Source organism: Rutilus rutilus (assembly GCF_951802725.1).
Source record: "Rutilus rutilus genome assembly, chromosome: 1".
NCBI lineage: Eukaryota > Metazoa > Chordata > Actinopteri > Cypriniformes > Leuciscidae > Rutilus > Rutilus rutilus.
In genome coordinates this window covers 20,592,182-20,610,813 of record NC_140209.1, presented here as the reverse complement: position 1 = coordinate 20,610,813, position 18,632 = coordinate 20,592,182, and the positions used below count along the sequence as shown (strand labels likewise).

General features: G+C 37.7%; 1 protein-coding gene across 1 annotated transcript in view; it reads right to left on the bottom strand.

Moving 5' to 3' along the window:
- Window positions 1-16,199: 16,199 nt before the first annotated feature.
- The window catches only part of LOC311291844 (uncharacterized protein), an 81,549-nt gene continuing 79,116 nt past the window's right edge, over window positions 16,200-18,632 (bottom strand). Inside the window, exon 4 of the mRNA XM_084411155.1 lies at window positions 16,200-16,230. Coding sequence (XP_084267281.1) covers window positions 16,227-16,230 — 4 coding nt within the window. The 3' untranslated portion in view covers window positions 16,200-16,226. The remainder of the gene's footprint in view (window positions 16,231-18,632) is intronic.

The following is an 18,632-nucleotide window of genomic DNA, read 5'->3' as shown; positions in this document are numbered from 1 at the left end:
TTTGCTGCAAACATTTTGGTGTTGGATAGCCGCAAATGTGGAACTTCATCCCTGAGGAAGCACGCAGAAACTGTGGTAACAAAGCAGTTCTATCGAACAGTATTTTTCAGATTTAACACTGTTAAATACAGTATGTGTGGTGTGCAGGGCGTGTTTGAACCCAAAATGGTCAGATGTAGGCTAGACGAAATTGCGTGGCATATAGTGTTGTAGCCGCGTCTGTTCGACTGGTAAAATGTGATAAGGCTACTCAGTTTTGTGGTAACGTTAGCCATGTTCTTCATGTATCGGCCTTTTGACAGCTTCGGTTGAAGTTGTCCTTGTGTTAAGTGTCGTGTAATAACTTCTGTATGACCTGGCAATAAACATTTTTGTAAGTGTGTCTATAATGTGATAGTCAAAACTGATTTTATTTTGGGTGTTGGTTCTATTTTAAGTGGGTCGGTGTAGATTTTAATTAGTGCTGTTGTCGGAAAACGGACCGTGTGCGGATTTACAAAATCGGACCCGTGCAGGACTCTAGTGTACACATAAATCTCTGACCCATCGTCTTCTTCTTTGTTGAATATCTGTCGCTCTGCATACGTCATCTGGTATAATTGAAACGATTGGCTATGAGCTACGTACAGACGCATTTGATAGACATTCGTAGCGCCCAATAAACGGCTCTGGGCATTCAAACAACGCCTCAAATACGAGAAAATGCACATGTGGTTCCCAGACCCAGACCACGTCTCAAAGAGAAAGAGGTCTGACGTTAGCCAGGCTAATTTTTTGAGGCTTTTTTTTTTTTCAAGAGACTTTTATTGACATGACTTGTGCTGTTTACAGTGTGTGTACAGGTGTGTTGTCAATAAGTAATATATTTATTTAAGGATGTGGACAAGGAGCAAGAGAGCACTTTGTTTTGTGATTACACTAAATTGGTAAACTGGTTCTACTGGAAACTGATATCAAACGGTCAATTTTAAATGAAGCAGTCGGCATCAGTCTAGGTTATTATAAACAAAGTAATGATATGAAAAGCTATTACAATCACATTACATAATTCTAATTGTAGTGTCTGATTTTAATTTCTGTTAAAATCACTTTGTGATTTCACATTTTCTGTCCACTTTGATGGACTTTTGGCTGGGAAAATTGATCAAAGTAAAAGTATCAACAAATTAAAATACTCAAAAAGTAGAAATATTTGAAATAAACTTCTTAAGTACAGTAACCAAGTATATGTATTTCATTACTTTACACCAATGGTTTCAAATAATACATTGTAAAAGTAGCCACATTGATTGCTAGAGACTTTTTGTTTTGTTTTGTTTTGGGGTGGGGGGGACGGGGGGTTTCTAGGGTAGTCTGAAAAGTTGCTAAATCTAGAAACATAATTGCTCAGTTGGCATTCCTGGAATGAGGAACTCTTCTGAGGGAAGCAAAGAGGAGGAAGTGGGGAGAAAGAGAGAAGTGCTTGATGGCACTTCTGAACTGTGTTAAAATAGATTTAATTTTCTGATTTTATTAGATATTCAGACAAATCAAGAAACAAAGCATTGATCAATTGTCTTTGAAACAATAGAAAAATGAAATGTGTGAACATGTAGTCTCTGCAAGTGTGCTGAATGTTTTCAGAATATTCATACATTTATGCTGTCTGCTTCAACTCTTTCCCCGCCATTTTTGATCATATTCACAAATCTTTCATGACCCCCAGAATATTTTGTTGTATAAAATAAGTAAATGTGAATAAATTAGTCAATATTTATATATATATAAAAAGAACAGAGCTCTGTTTAAAAAAAAATATATATATATATATATATATATATATAGCCTATATATTTTTTGTTTTTATTTTTTATTATTATTATTATTATTATTTTTATTTTTTGACATTTAGAACAAAAGCTGAGAAAATTGTGAAGACTTCATCCGGATCAGATTCAAAACATGAATTATCAAGTCCGAGTCCATCAACACCCCCAAAGCAAGTGCAGTCACGTGCCTCTTCACGGGTGTTGCTATTTTTCTCGGGAGCGTTGGGTAGTTTAGATTTATATGCGGTTGAATGTTTGGCTGATCATGGTAGCTTACTTCTGCATAAACAACGTGTATCCTCTCTTTCTGGTAGTTAAGATAGTTAAATAATATTAACTAATGAACCTTATTGTAAAGTGTTACCAATTATTAATTAGAATTTGGCACTGGGGCTGCAACAACTAATCGATAAAATCTATTATTATCGATAATTAAAGTAATTGACAACCTTTACGTGACGTGGTGCTAATAAATACTCACGATGAGGGATAACTTTAGAAGGAAGACTTTAATCAAACACATTGGAACCAGGAAAAATGCAGGAGAAAAACACAACCAAACGTTAACGAGAACCGACCAAGAATGACTGCACAAATGCAAACAGAAAGTCCAAACACAAACTGAAAATTTTGCTAAAATATGTTTTGTTAGAAATTAAGAAATTCTACATGTAACAAGTAATCACATTTAAGAGAGCAGTAACAATAAAGGCATTGTAGCCCATGAATATAATAAAATTACTGTTCAGACGATTGAATGTGTGTGTTCTTACCTCGTACAAGTTAACATTTTGTGTATGTGTGTCTGCATGTGCGCATGTGTGTGTGAGTGTGCGTGTGTGCGTGTGAGTGTGTGTGTGTGTGTGTGTGCGTGCGTGCGTGGGTGAGTGTGTGTGTGTGAGTGTGCGTGCGTGAGCGTGCGTGCGTGCGTGCGTGTGAGCGAGTGTGTGTGTGTGTGTGTGTGCATGTGCTTTTTTTTTTTTTTTTTTTTTTTTTAAATAATAAGCAATGATATGTTTTAAGGTTTAGAATGTAATGTTTATATTTGAACCCTTTTCACTTATAATGTACAGCATAGCCGACATAGATACATTCACTATATTTGTTTTCATAGGCTAATTATTACACATTGTTTGGAGGAAAGCATTGGGCAGGATGTGGAATAACATTGAATAAAATAATGGATTAAAATAGATTTTTTAATAATTAAAAAAATAGTTTAGTGTATAATATTTTTTTATATTTTTCTGATTAATCGGACAGATTATTGGATATCAAAATAATCGTTAGTTGCAGCCCTATTCGCACAACACTGGAATAACTCAATGGTAGGAAAGCGCTGTGTCATAAACGATGGAAAATCTCAGCAATGGTGGGAAAAGAGTTAATGGGTAAAATTATAAAGCCACAGGCTACTTTTTTATTTTAATTTATTTAGTTAGTTAGGCCTACTTAGTTGCTGAACAACTGCTGACAAAAGCTTGTCTAGGTTTATAGACTTTGTTACTAAATGTGTCTTTACACTGTTAATGCTGTTTGTCCATAATCAATATACAATTTTTATTTATTTTTCTTAAAACAGTGCATTATTAGGCTATACTTATGCTCTAATGTGCCCTTTTCTCACATCTCTTTCGTGGAATAAAATGTGATCTGTTTTCTGCATAGTGAATGGCTGTTTCCATGAAATTGCAGTGCTTGCAGCTTTCCGGTTTATTTTTAATGTTGCTGAATGCAGATGATTTGGATGCTCAGGGAAGTGAAAAAGTGAAAAGGACAAATCTGTTTAGGCTGTCCTTAAAATGACAGAAGTGAGTCTTTAATGTCTTTAAAGGTTTTTTTTTTAATGTAAACCAACAATTATTTTTTCATTATGATACAGTTCGACTTTTTATAGCAGAAAACAATACACAATGCTTAATTTGCATACAATTTATTTCATAGTTTTATTTATTATATATTGATAACCAACCAACAGTGTAAAAAGCCCTCACTGTAAAAAAATTGCTGCAAAATTTACAGCAACTTCCTGGCAATTTTGGTCGCCAGTAAGCCTGTAAATTTACAAGAGTACCGTAAATCAGCAACTACAATTATACTGTAAAAATACAGTACACCAGCTGAATTTACAGTTCTTTACTGTAATATTTACAGTATGTTACAGTTATAATACCATGCACTGAATTAAAACTGAGATAACTCATTTCCTTTGAGGAAATTGATTATCTTAAATTGATCAATTGCCATTAAATATTTATACTGTGAGCTTATTTAATTTAAGTCCACTAAAAAAGACTTAAGCGAGTTAACTAGAAACAACAATTTAACTAAATCATTATTATAAATATTTGCAAATTAGGAATTTTATACGTACTGCCCGGGGACAAGGACTTGCTGAGCCAGAGCTAACTAATCTAGAGAAATGTGTATCTAAACCAAGCCTTGGTGGAGGATACATATCTTGTTTATACAACATATTATTGTTAGGTTTTTAGGAGTTTTCTACATCCAGATTAGCCATGTGGGAACAAGACCTTGGATTGAAGATAGATAAGGAAAAATGGGAGCAAACATGTGCAAAAGCCCAAACACAGACAGTTAACAGCAGACTAAAACTGTTACAGTACAATTGGCTTATGCATACTTATATAACTCCGGAAAAACTAAATAAAATTTATAGCAACATACCAGATGGCACGTTAATTCATTGTATGTGGGAATGTGATCAAATAAAAGAGTTTTGGAAAGAAATTAATAATATGATATGGCATATAGTCTCAGTGAGATTGCCACTGGATCCTGGGCTTTTCATTATTGGTATTCATCCAGATAACTGGAAAATTAAAAAGGACACTCAAGTATTGATAGACGTGTGTATTCTACATGCTACATCGCCATTTATTGGAAAAAGATAGAAAGGCCTACTATAACTCCATGGTTAAGAGAAATATCTTCATGCATTGCAGTGGAAAAGATAACATATATTCTTAAGGGTAAAGAAGACCCCTTTAAGAGGATTTGGAGTCCCTTTTTATTATTTATTGAGCAAGGGGATATGAACAATATAATAGAGGAGGAACAAAATGCTTGATTAGGTATTATATTCATTTGAAAAAAATATTTTAATTTGCACTAATCCTATTTTATTTTATTTATCTTATCTGTGGCTATTATTGATTGCAGTGTACTGTTAACTCTGTCTTCCAAAGTACATACTTTATTATCCAATGTTGGTTTGTGCTATTGCACTTTTCATGTAATATGAGCCCCGGTGTTTGTTTGTTTTTTTGTTTTTGTTTTGTTTTTGTACATTATATGTGATGTTACAGACATGTGATGTACATTGTTGTGTAAGTGTTTAAGAAAATGCAATAAAAACAGTATTACGCAATTTAACTAAATCCTGCTAGTTAACAACAGCACATATGCATGAGTTGAAGAACTAAACAAAAAGATAATCACTGCATCAGCAACTAGACAAAAATGATGGACAGTTTAGTGTTCAATGAATAAGTAGAATTAATTAATAATATATTTACGATAAATAAGTCTTCCACTGACATATATATATATATATTTCTATTTCTATATATTATTATTTTAATAAACTAGTGTAATTTAAGAACAAATGGATCCCACATAACAAACAGACATTAATTGTTTCCATTAAAGGGTCACGACACCCCCCTCTTTCAGCTCAAGTCTAGCTCACAATCTTTTTGAAAAATGCAACTTAATTGGGCGTGGTGGCTGTGAGAAGAAGGGAGGGGAGAGGGTGTGGTGTGGCACGGCAGGGGAGGGGGGGAAACTGTCATCGACTGTCACTAAAAATCAGTGGTAAAACGTGAGGAAATGCTAATTTTTTTTATAGCTGGCAAAGTTATAGTCTAATGAAATACACTGACACCTTATAATTGTATTTAAAACATATAAATGCACATGTATATGTATAATTATGTCATTATAAAATATATATTTGTTTATATACACACTATAAATGCATATATTTGAAAATAAAATAAAAATTGTCTTAAAAAAAAAAAACGTTCAGTACATATCCTAGACCTAGATCTACGCGCCCCATAAACCCACATAATAAAGATGTACAGTGACATAGAAATTTGCACAAATTAAGCATACGTTCCATACAATTGAGGTATTATCGAAATATCTAAATTTGAATAACCAGTGATTTAACAGAAGGCAAGTAAAACGGTCAGGGTTACATTTTAGACACACACACACACACACACACACCTCTGAAGCGATAGAAAAGTCCTCGGGACCGCATCACTCGCAAGACGAAACCTGCATTGGTGTACAAGGTCGAAGTCCACCATTCTCCCGTTGAATGGTTGCTACACACACATAGTTTAGATGTGTCCGTGGTTGATGGCCAACCAGCCGCCCGCAGTCAGAGTCCAGCCCTGGCAGCATCGCGAGGAAAGATGCCCTGGAACTTTTGCACCACGAAAACAAACGCGCATCCCATCATCACCTCTCTCATCTACTACGCGATATCATAGTTTGACATGTCTGTCATTGGAAAGTTCCACGTGGTGTCATGGATAATTAAGAGAAAGTGTCTTCTCATTGGATAAAAAACTCAGTCTCATTAATAATTATGAGACACCGATGAGTCATCAAAGTACTATAGTGCTCTGCCACGTCATAGCCTGTGACGTGGACACAATGAAGATTTTAAACCCGGAAAACTAAAATTTAACCATTTCCCCCCCTACTATTAAATCTAACAGATGCTAACATTGTCTTCAATGGTGTTCAACACACATACCTCTGTTAAAATCTCAGAAATTTTGGTTTAGGGTTTCATGACCCTTTAAAAGATAATCCACTTGATTTGAAGAACCACTGATCACCGCATAAATATATAACTCATAAGTCAGTGTGAAATGTGGTGACAAACAAAATTTTATCACTGAATAAAAGACAAACATTTCCCATTGTCTTCGATGTTTATTTTCTTGCAAAGGCCAGCAGTCATATAGTCACACAGAGTGATTATAGAGTGTGAGAGTGAAGGGAGGGCATCCTTCCTCTTTTATAGTCTTGACTCCCAGAATGTTATCTTTCTAGGCCAATGATGGTATTTCAACCATATGTGGAACATTCTTAGACGTGTTCATCATATTGTCTCCTTGAGTGGAGGCACTCGTCACGACCAACACTGTTTAACCATTCCAATACCGTATTAGAATAAGGTCTGTGTGTGCTGTATGATGGTCACACACATCTTAAAGGTACAATATGTAAGAATTTTGTATCAAAATATCCAACCCACATAGCAACATTGTTTCGGCCCAGATCCGGCCCACATCAGGCACTTGTGGAATGCTGATCTGGCCCACATGCAGCGTGGAATGACGGCCCTTGGGCAGGCCGCTCCTGTTTGCCAGATCTGGGCCACAAGCAGGCCATAGCAATGCCACATGTCAGCCAAGAGCAAAGAAATAAACCAGAACTGGACCTTATCTGAGACACAAAGTCTGTGTATTAAATATGGAGTCATCTCAGCCTTAATAAGCCTGTTAACAAGCAGAATCACTGAAGGAAAGAAGAGAACAGAAAAAGAGACGAGCAGAAACACAAGAACTACAACTGACTTCAGACACAGCCTTAGATGAAATCAACTGAACCCACTAAGCAAAATGATGTCCAAAACACGTCTTTTCAACGGCATTCAAGCAGCCAGAAGCCTGTGTTAGAAGCAGAGGTGGGAAATCCAGGGCCCAATGAGTAGAAGTCCTGCCATAGTTTATTCCACCCATAAACTCAGTCAGCTGATTTCACTAATTAGTTCTCTCTCCTGTCTGAATGAGCAAATCCAGGTGATTGGAACAAAATACTGAGGAGGACTTTTACTTTCTGAACCTGGACTTTACACCTCTGCATAGCAATGCCACATGTCAGCCAAGAGCAAAGAAATAAACCAGAACTGGACCTTATCGAAGCCAAAAAAATAATAATTTCAGCCACAGTCTCAGATGAAATCAACTGAAGAGAAAAGAAGACATTAAATCTGTGAAGATCTCAGCAGAGGAGGATTAAACAACTCCACAAACAGCATTACCAGCTTCACTTATTACTAACCAGACTGACTTTATTTCTGTCTACAAAAGTTTGATTGAGAATTAACAGGGGTTTAACTCTAACGCGTTTCATTTGAAGTCACCATAACAGTGATTAGTGTTTCCATTAGTTGGGCTCTTAACTCTTAATATACATATTGTGTTTTTTTGGCTGCTGTGACAGTGTGTTTGTCAAACACATTTGCAGCAGCAAAGAAAGCTAAAGTGAAATGAGATCAGGTGATGATGGTTTACTGTTGATGGTTTCATAATCATCATGAAACAGACTGATCCACTGAGGTATTTATAATCTAACAATTACGTTGTTCCTCTAATATATTCACATCACAAACCCTGTGTTACTGCAGCATGAGATCAGCAATATAACAATCGTTTTAAATCTTTAAACAAACACAGGTATCAACAATCAGCGTATGAATCTCAACAATGGTGACAATCACAAATATTTAGATAAACAGAATAATTCAGAACATCACTGAAAAGCTACTTATTCACAACAAAACCAACAGCAAAAATAAAAGCAAATATTTAGAATCAAACTAAATTATAGGACAATTCAGCTGCATAATTTATTCATGTTGCAATGCATGCTGGGAGTTTTGTACTCTGCTGGTACCCAGCATGCATTGCAGCAAGGTACTTTTGATCATAGACATAATAAATACATAGACGCCCTATTGGCCGCTTTGGAACGTTGCTGCGATACGTCAACGCGTCTGCCATTTTGCGGAGGGCAAGACTGCGCTGTAATCAAATTCAAGTAAACAGGTGAGCTGCGGTTTTTCTGTATAAAAACCAAAAAAAAGTTACATTTATCAACCGATTTCGGTGGTTTGTATGTGGTGTACAAAAAAGTTCCATCTGTAGTTATTTAAAATCTCGTTATGAGAGGTATGGGAAAGTTGCCCTCCGCAGTATGGCGGCGCCGTTGACGTACGATCCAGCGGCCAATAGGGCGTCTATGTATTTATTATGTCTATGCTTTTGATTGTCACCATTGTTGAGATTCATACGCTGATTGTTGATGTCTGTGTGTGTCATATTAAACTGTTTTTTTTTGTGTGTTCATGTTTGTTAAAGTCTTCTAACTTATTGTTATAATATTGCAGGATCTCATGTGGCAGTAACACAGGGTTTGTGATGTGAAAAAAATATTAATGTGACAACATAATTGTTAGATTAAAATACCTCAGTGAACCAGTCTATTTCATGATGATTATAAATCCATCAACAGGAAACCATCATCACCTGACCTCATTTCACTTTAGCTTTCTTTGCTGCTGCAAATGTGTTTGACAAACACACTGTCACAGCGGCCAAAAAAACACAATATGTATATTAAGAGTTAAGAGCCCAACTAATGGAAACACTAATCACTGTTATGGTGACTTCAAATGAAACGCGTTAGAGTTAAACCTCTGTTAATTCTCAATCAAACTTTTGTAGACAGAAATAAAGTCAGTCTGGTTAGTAATAAGTGAAGCTGGTAATGCTGTTTGTGGAGTTGTTTAATCCTCCTCTGCTGAGATCTTCACAGATTTAATGTCTTCTTTTCTCTTCAGTTGATTTCATCTGAGACTGTGGCTGAAATTACTATTTTTTTTTTTGGCTTCGATAAGGTCCAGTTCTGGTTTATTTCTTTGCTCTTGGCTGACATGTGGCATTGCTATGCAGAGGTGTAAAGTCCAGGTTCAGAAAGTAAAAGTCCTCCTCAGTATTTTGTTCCAATCACCTGGATTTGCTAATTCAGACAGGAGAGAGAACTAATTAGTGAAATCAGCTGACTGAGTTCATGGGTGGAATAAACTATGGCAGGATTTCTACTTTCTGACCCCTGGACTATACAACTCTGCCAAACACCACTGTGACAGCAGGGGCCTGTTTCAGAAAGGCGGTTCAACCAACTCTGAGTTAAAACTTGAACTCTGAGTTGACTTACCCTGAGATGGGAAACTCTGAGTTTTTGGTTTCAGAACAGCTGAAATTAGTTAGTTCAATCAACTCTGAGTTGACCTACTCTGAGTTAAGCGCGTGCACCACAACTATAAAAAGCCATTATCAATGGAGCACAGATATTATGAGTCACCATGGCAACAGCGCCAGACAAAAAGAGGTCTGCATGTTTCTAACCTTTACATTTTAATTAGTTATACAGTGTTGGGTGTAATTAATTACCAAGTAATCTAAATACTGTAATTTATTTAAAGGGATTACTCTTAATTCTTCTGTAATTTAAAGTAAAATCTGATGTAATTGCATTAGACTATAGAACAATTCTGTATATTTAACATGCATTTTTAAAAGGTATATTTTTAATGTAACCTTCTCCCTCTACACTGTCAGAAATAGGGGTACAGCAGGAGTCCATTTCTGTCCCCCAAGGTACATATATGTACCTTTTTGAGGGTCAAAAGAGTACATATATGTCCCCAAGCATTAAAAGGTACAAATATATACCGTTTCTTTTAAAGGTTAAGGTACAATATCAAAAGACAGCCTCTGCTAAGTAATTTTTTATTTTTTGTAAAAAAAAAAAAGTAGTTTTTTTTTAAGGTTTTAATGATACCTTAATCATTTAAAGTAGATGCTAACTTATCACTATATTTGAGTAGCCTTGAAATAAAGGAAATAAAAGTTTTGTAAGTCAATTTACTTATATTAAATCATTATAACACAGCAAAAACTCCAGTGTTAAATGAACTCTCCTGGGAGTTTATTTGGCTCCAGACTCAAGAGTGTTAAAGTGTTAAAATATGAATGTTAAATTAACAATAAAGAGTGTTAAAGTTAATTAGCTAATTAAGTGATTAATTGAGTGATTATTGAGCATTATTGAAGACACCTGATGTTTCTTTTCTCTTTGTTCAACTAGCCGTTATAACTCAGATACAACAGCCAAACAAAATATAATGTTAACAGTTTAAGGGTCAAGAGCCCAACTAAAGCAAACACTGATCACCATAACGGTGTCTTAAAAAATAATATTTTCTCCTTCAGTGACTCTGCTTGTTAAAGGTAGGGTAGGTAATCATTTTTCTAAAAAAAAACATTCCAAATTTGTTTAAACTGTCTTTATATACCAATACATAATTAAAATGTAAGTACTCTGAAAAAGAAAATATAAAAATCGAGTGACTGTAGACCTTTTAATCTGCAATAAACACAGCTCATTATTTCCATTCACTCCCACCCCCTCCCTTCTGAGCTCCTTCCAAAGCCACGCCCCCAAAACACATGAACGCGCGACGCCAAACGCTCAGGCTGGAACAAGACGCATTTATTACCTGAGACGAGTGGAGTGGAAGGAGCGCAGTACATACAGTGACATCATGTCAGAATCACATGTAATAAAATACCTAACTTTATCACTATGAATATAAACAAATAAGATTTCTTTTAGTACTCACTCACTATCAAGCTAGCATATCGATACTGGTAAAGTTTCATTCGGTAACGAGCTATATTTATAAGGCAAAACTAAAAACAGGTTGCATTGATACACGTTTTTCCATTACCATCAGTTACACTGTGATGAAGGTGAATTTCGTGTAAGATTCATAACATATACGGTGTTTTGCATGTAAGAGTTTCCATGATGAAAACATTGTTGACTCTAATGAAGACTAACGTACACTCCGAGTCCGGAGACAAGTAAGTTACCGCATCGTCGGTTCGAGGACAGGTCCGGGGTTGAGGGCGAAGCAGAGGAGGTCGTTCAAGAGTGCGGGCACGGTCCGAGGAAGTAGTTTTTGCCTTGTTTGCCTTCGCTGACTGCAAATGCAGGTGCTTTGAGCTGAATATTTCCGGGAACGGTGACATGTGATGAGTGCACGCAGGGCAGCGCGCGCAGTGGGGCTCGGGGCGGGCACGAGACATGAAGGCATCTGATTGGTTCTTTACATTCGCACCGAATGGCAGTGATTGGTCAGAGTTTTTACTGTCCTGCAGCTGCTACAGAGGTCTGATTTTTTTCATTCCTTTTTCTAAACACATAATGTATTGACTACTATCAGGATGGAAGGACCATTTCACCCAGTATAAAAAAAAAGTGTTTCTGAACAGGAACACCTACCCTACCTTTAACATCAGGTGTCTTCAATAATGGTCAATCATCACTCAATTAATCACTTAATTAGCTCATTAACTTTAACATTCTTGAGTGTTAATTTAACACTCATATTTTAACACTTTAACGCTCTTGAGTCTGGAGTCATATAAACTCCCAGGAGAGTTCAATTAACACTGGAGTTTTTGCTGTTGGACCTCAATGTATATATATGTAACTTTTTGAGGATCAAAAAGCATTAAAGTTACATATATGTACCGTTTCTTTTGAAGTTTAAGGTACAATATTGTACCCTTGAGGGTACAGCCCCAGTGACAAGCCATTGTACCCTTAAAGGTACAATTATGTACTTTATTTTCTGAAAGTGAATGTAGAGCCAGCCCTGATTGGCTGCTTGAATCTCAGTTTAAAAGAACGTCCAGTTTGCGGTCTTTCTTTCTTTCTTTTGGCCATCGGTGGAGAAGAAGTCATAGCACGGTTACTCATGGTTCTTACAGGGCTTTCAACCGAGGAGGTCCTTCAGAAAATATCAGAAGCAGGCATAGAAGTAACCGGCGTCGAGATGAAAGGAGATGAAATGGACTTTCAGGCAAATGACACTTACTCAGATGATAATTTATATGTCACAGTTAGACATTGAGTTTAAAATGAAATGTTGGAAAATGTGAAAATGAAAAGGATTTAATAAATTCTGATTTTAATTCAGCGTGTGTGTAATATATATATATATATATATATACAGCCCCAGTGACAAGCCATTGTACCCCTAAAGGTACAATTATGTACTTTATTTTCTGAGAGTGTACACACTTTGGTCAATTCAAGAATAATTCATGCAATTGAATATTGTTTATTTGAAAGCATTAAAAGTGCAGTTTCTTGTCTCTCCTTGTATTGTTCAAGTGGTTGAGGATGATATGGGATTTAGTAATTAGTAATAAGTAGACATTAATCTAATTACACTGCTGAAGATGTCATTTGTAGTTAGTAATACAAGTAACTTGCCCAACTGTTACAATATCAGAGGTGAAAGAACAGTATGTTATTCAACCTAATTTTAATTTTCATGTAGGTGAAATCCTGTAGGTATTAAAAGAACATGGCAGCAGCTGAAAATGAAATATAAAAACATAATTCAGGCTTGAGCATATCATGGGTGTAAGCTACCTGACTTTACAAACATGTGACATATTAAATAACTAAAGCATCCAGTGTCTAGCAGTGCCGCAGCATTTACAGCTGAGGGAATTCCTGGAGGGACTTCAGAGCCAGTCACTCCCGAAGATCCAAGGGCCTCATAAAATGTAAGAGGTTTACATATGTGTTATTTTTTATATAGGCTATTTTTGATATTTCCATTTATTTTACTTTGGGTTAGGATTTTTGTTGGTCCCAGTAGATTCTGATGGTAATATCTGTCTTTTGGAGCCTCCTGTCTCAACAGAACCCCAGGCAGTTGTAAGTAGCCTACTCAATACACCAGAAATTATGACAAATATTATTATAAAGTGTACTCAACCAAATGCTCATCTTCACAGGACGATGGGGATAAAGAGTTTCTGCTGCCACAGAGAGGCCTACAGAGGTAATGATAATATTATGTTTCTACACATCACACAATCTACACATTCAGATTTTTTCCACATATTTATGTGGAGTAGCCTATAGAATATAAGTTTATATCCAAGTATAAACAGGTATTCTTACCCCCCCCCCCCCCTCCCCCCCCCCCTCCCTAATCTACTACTGTATTTTCAGTTGCCAGTTAAGGAGTTATAAAGACTTCATCTTATTTAAAAAAATACAAAAAACCCCCCAAAAAACAGCAGTAAAAATAGCAATATTTTATTTATTATTTTTATTAATACAAATGTACTGAAAGAATAAATGAGGTGTTTAAACACCACTTCTTTAAAAAAGGGGAGGAGACCGAGAGAAACTCTGGGTTTACTGAAGAAAACCTGCTCCCGACCAGGTTAGGTTCACAGAGTAAGTTACCATGGTAACTGACTCGGAGTATAAGTTACCTCTCTTTCTGAAACAGGCTTGACTTACTCTGCTTTCTCAGGTTTAACATACCTCCCATTCTGAAACAGAAAACTCAGAGTTTCCCTCATTTCAGGGTTAACATACTCAGAGTTTTCACTTAACCTCCTTTCTGAAACAGGACCCAGAAGTGTTGATCTACTCTTTGTGTACTGGTTTGCAAACTTGTAATGAACCTTGACGCTTGAATCTTGGCCCTCTGATCCCCTTTAATCGTTGGGAAAAAAGTAAACTCAGCCTAAAATCAGCCTAGCTTACAGTAAAGTATGACCATTTCATAATGACATAAGCAACAGTTTGTGTTGTTTTTACAGTTTTTTACTATAAAATAGTCTTGTGATTTATATGTACAATGCTGGCAGCACAGCTGCACTAAATTAAAACTAAATTAAAGTTAATTCACTTCATTCAAAGAAAGTGACTGCCATAAAATAGGGTGACCAAACGTCCTGTTTTGCCCGGACATGCCCACTTTTTACGTACTGTCAGGGGCTCATATATATATGAGCAGAGTCCAAAAGTATAGCTCAAAAATTATCTTTTTAAAAGAGTGCTTGATCCTCACTGTTTTCCTCTGGGATTGGGTCAGGAATTGACTGAATAATCTCATCAACCCTCTGCTGGTAGATGCTAAAACAACACCATCATGGCAGTAACATGATTTATTCATTGCCAGATAAAGCCAATGCTTCATGTAAAATGTTAGTGTTTATGTGTGTTTAAAATCTGACACATATGCAAAACCTCAAATGATCTCTTATAGATCATTTAACTGAGAGAGTTACTCAGGAGAATAGAGAAAGCTCAGATATGCAAGACTCTGAAATGGACTTCAAGTGTAGCATTCAGTGTGATTTCCAGATGATTGATGATTCTATTTTAACGATCCAGCGCATCGTCTAAAGCGCAGGGCGTAAGTTCAGTTTGGGCGAGTCCAAATCAACTTTTACTAGATTAACGACGAGAAAAATGGTCTTAATGAGTAATGGGTGTGTTTTGTCTCTATTCTCTTAATGAGTAATGAGTGTATTTTGTCCCTTTAAATTTAATATTTGCCATGTTTGTGTGCTGTTGTTGTCCCTGTGTGTGTAATAAGCAGATTGTGCACGCGTTGTGGACCCGCCAATAAGCGCACATTACTAACGTTGCCTTTAAATAACAAAATAACAACCATTGACTTTAAACCAGGTTTCAGTTTTTGTTGGTCAACGGCTCAGTCTATTTCAGTTTCCTCAAAATAGCAACGCTCCAACAATGCGCCTGAACACACACCTCGTTTTCAGATCAACACAACCATCGGAGAACAAATAAAACTAGCAAAAAACACTTGCAATGAATGAATGAATGCAAACAAATGGGTGAAAATGCGTCTACTATTTAAACAACATGGAGCAGGACGTAAAAATTAGATTCTGTGCTCTGACCAGATGATGATTCACAATAAATCTCATTTTCACAGGACATTCAACAAATATCTGCTCGTTCACACACAAATATATAATTCCTCCAAACCCCAGAGAGATGAAATCTTCCCGTCTGCTCCTGATATGATGAGCTCATGATCTGGATCATTAATGTTTATTTGTGAAGGTCTTGTTCTTGTTCACAGAGGCGTAAAGTTGATCCTGCGGTTGATCTTCTCTTCCTCTGACGGCAGCATAAGTCACTGTATCATCATGATCCTGAAAGGACAGATTCTGTCCATCAATGTTTGAACCACAGCGATTATTATTATTATTATTAGAGCATGAACTTCATTTATCTGAGAGTCGAACTCATGTGCTGGTATCTGCTCACACTGAGTGATTTTACTGGCTTTGTATTGGAAGAAGTGACCTCAGAATAAGTTACATCATCTGTCTGCTCCTAAACATCAGTGCAGACGTGCAGAGAGTCAAGTTTAACACCCAGAACAGACAAATAATCTGGAGAATAACACAAAAGCTTTTAAATCACATTACTGAACAGACAGTGAACGTAATGTTTGATGATTTAGTGGACTCACATCGGCTCTTGCAGCGGGAGGAATGGACATGTTGATCGTCTCATTCGCCCCGTTATGATCATTCTCATCTTTGACCTTCAGAACAAACAGTTAAACTGCATGAATGACACTTTATTGAGCTTTAAAGACAGTAATCAAATCTAAATCACTGCATTACTGAACTCACCGCAGATTCGCCAATCCCTCTTTAATTATCTGAAAACAAGAGCCTCATGAAATATGAGTATTTTTGGAAAAATACAATGTTAAGTATTAAGCTTTTCAACAATCAAGATTTTGTTTACGCATTAAAATGAATAATAAAAATGATTGTTGACTTGATAACTCTGTGAGATTGACAGAATTTCATATAATTAAATAAAATGAATGAAGCGGGACTTCGACAAACTTCACGTAATTGGACAATAAAATGTCAATCATCTCACTGACATGCATTTCTTTTTGGTTTTAAAATTCCTTACACTCTTTACTAATTTCTGGTTATTTTATTATTTTAAAGGGATACTCCACTTTAAAATGAAAATTCTGTCATCATATAATCACCCTCATGTTGTTTCAAACCTGTATGAATTTCTTTCTTCTGCTGAACAGAAAGGAAGATATTTAGAAGAATGTCAGTAACCAGACAGTTTTTGGAACCATTGACTTCCAAAGTAGGAAAAATATATACTATGGAAGTCAATGAGACGAGACTAGCAACTGTCTGGTTACTGACATTCTTCTAAATATCTTCCTTTCTGTTCAGCAGAAGAAAGAAATCGTCTCAGGTTACGTATGTAACCCTGGTTCCCTGAGAGGGAACGAGACGCTGCGTCGAGACGCGGTGGGAACGCTCTGCGTGATTGCGTCGTGAAGCACGTGTATAATCAGTCCAATGGAAAGACGAGACGTCATAGGCGGGTGACGTCATCGACCAGGAAGCTATAAAGCACCCCTGAAAACAGACCGCGACAGCTTCTGAAAAGTCGAAGCAAGTCGATCACAGGCATGCAGGGAGTATGGCAAGGCGACGCAGCGTCTCGTTCCCTCTCAGGGAACCAGGGTTACATACGTAACCTGAGACGTTCCCTTTCAAGGGAACTCGAGCTGCGTCGAGACGCGGTGGGAACCCTATACCCACGACGCCATATGACAAATGCCTGTTCTGTATGAAGACCATGCGCACACTAGGAAACAAGCACCCTAGACCCTGGAGTGGAGCCTAGGTCCAAGTTATAAATCTAACAAATGTATGCGGTGAGGACCAGCCTGCCGCATTACAGATGTCATAGAGTGAAACTCCTGATAATAAAGCCTTAGAGGCCGCCATACTCCTGGTAGAATGGGCCGGGACAGCCAAAGGTGAAGGCTGTCCGGCCGCTTCATAAGCAAGTGAGATAGCCTCAACTACTCACTTGCTCATTATCTGTTTAGATGCAGGGCAACCCAACTTAGGTAACCCGAAGCAGACAAATAATTGCTCTTATATATACGCCACAGGGAGCTCTGTGGACATAAGCATCCAAAGCCCGGACAGGGCATAACAGATTAAGTTTTTCCTGATCTGGGGAATTAAGGTGGAGGACAGAAGGCCTGCAGCACAAAAGACCCACAAATTTAATAGGGACCTAGGAATACAACCCGGCAAGGGGTGAGGAAAGACTACCACCATACCAGGTGCAAATCCAAGTACGTGCAGGCCTCAGCCTCATGTACCACGGAGAAGATGAAATAAGGATCTCTCCTCAGAGATAACCCAGCAAAGAAACATTCATTGCAGAAATCAAGTACTGTACCATAGGGCAGATAGCAAGATTCAGAAGGCGTTCTCCGCACCAGGCAGAGAACAGTTTCCATTTCAATGCATATTCAGTCTTCTCGTGGAGGGAGCTCTAGACTGGAGTATGGTCTCCACGACCTCAGTCGAGAGACCTGAATCTATGAGCTTGGCCCCCTCAGAGACCGAGCCCACAGTATCCATAACTCTAGATGAGTGTAACTCCCGGGAGCAAAGATATCGGGAAATGCGTACAGGTGAAGCCTCAACCACACCTAATACGTTGCATCCAGTTCAAGCAGAGCTGGACGCGTCAGGGAGAACCACGTAGAGCAATGCGTTGTATAAAACGATGCGAAAAGTAGACTTGAGTCTTGACCGAAGTTCTCCCAAAGGAGCTCCACCACCTCGGGGTGAAGTCTCCATTCCCCGGGCCTCAGCCCCTGCCTCAACAGGATATCTGCTCTTATATACGAGACCATCAGTGCGTCGTCCAGAAGGACAAGCACATGGTGACCTCTCAGGTCTGGCAGGAAGTATTTGAGAGCTCGAAATACTGCCATCATTTCTAGCCGATTTATGTGCCAAGAATGTTGATGGTCCCAAAGACCTTTCGCCGAGCGGCCACTCATGACCGCCCCCCATCCCGTGAGGGAAGCATCCGTCGAAAGCATACGCGTCGATAAGAAGCCCCCAGCACTGGGCCCTGGGTGAGGAACCAAGGTTTCTTCCACATGACCAAGGCACGAAGGCATCGCCGCGTGACCTTGATCATGCGAAACGGATTTCCCCTCGGAGAAAACCCCTTGGTCCTGAGCCACCACTGCAGAGGTCTCATGTA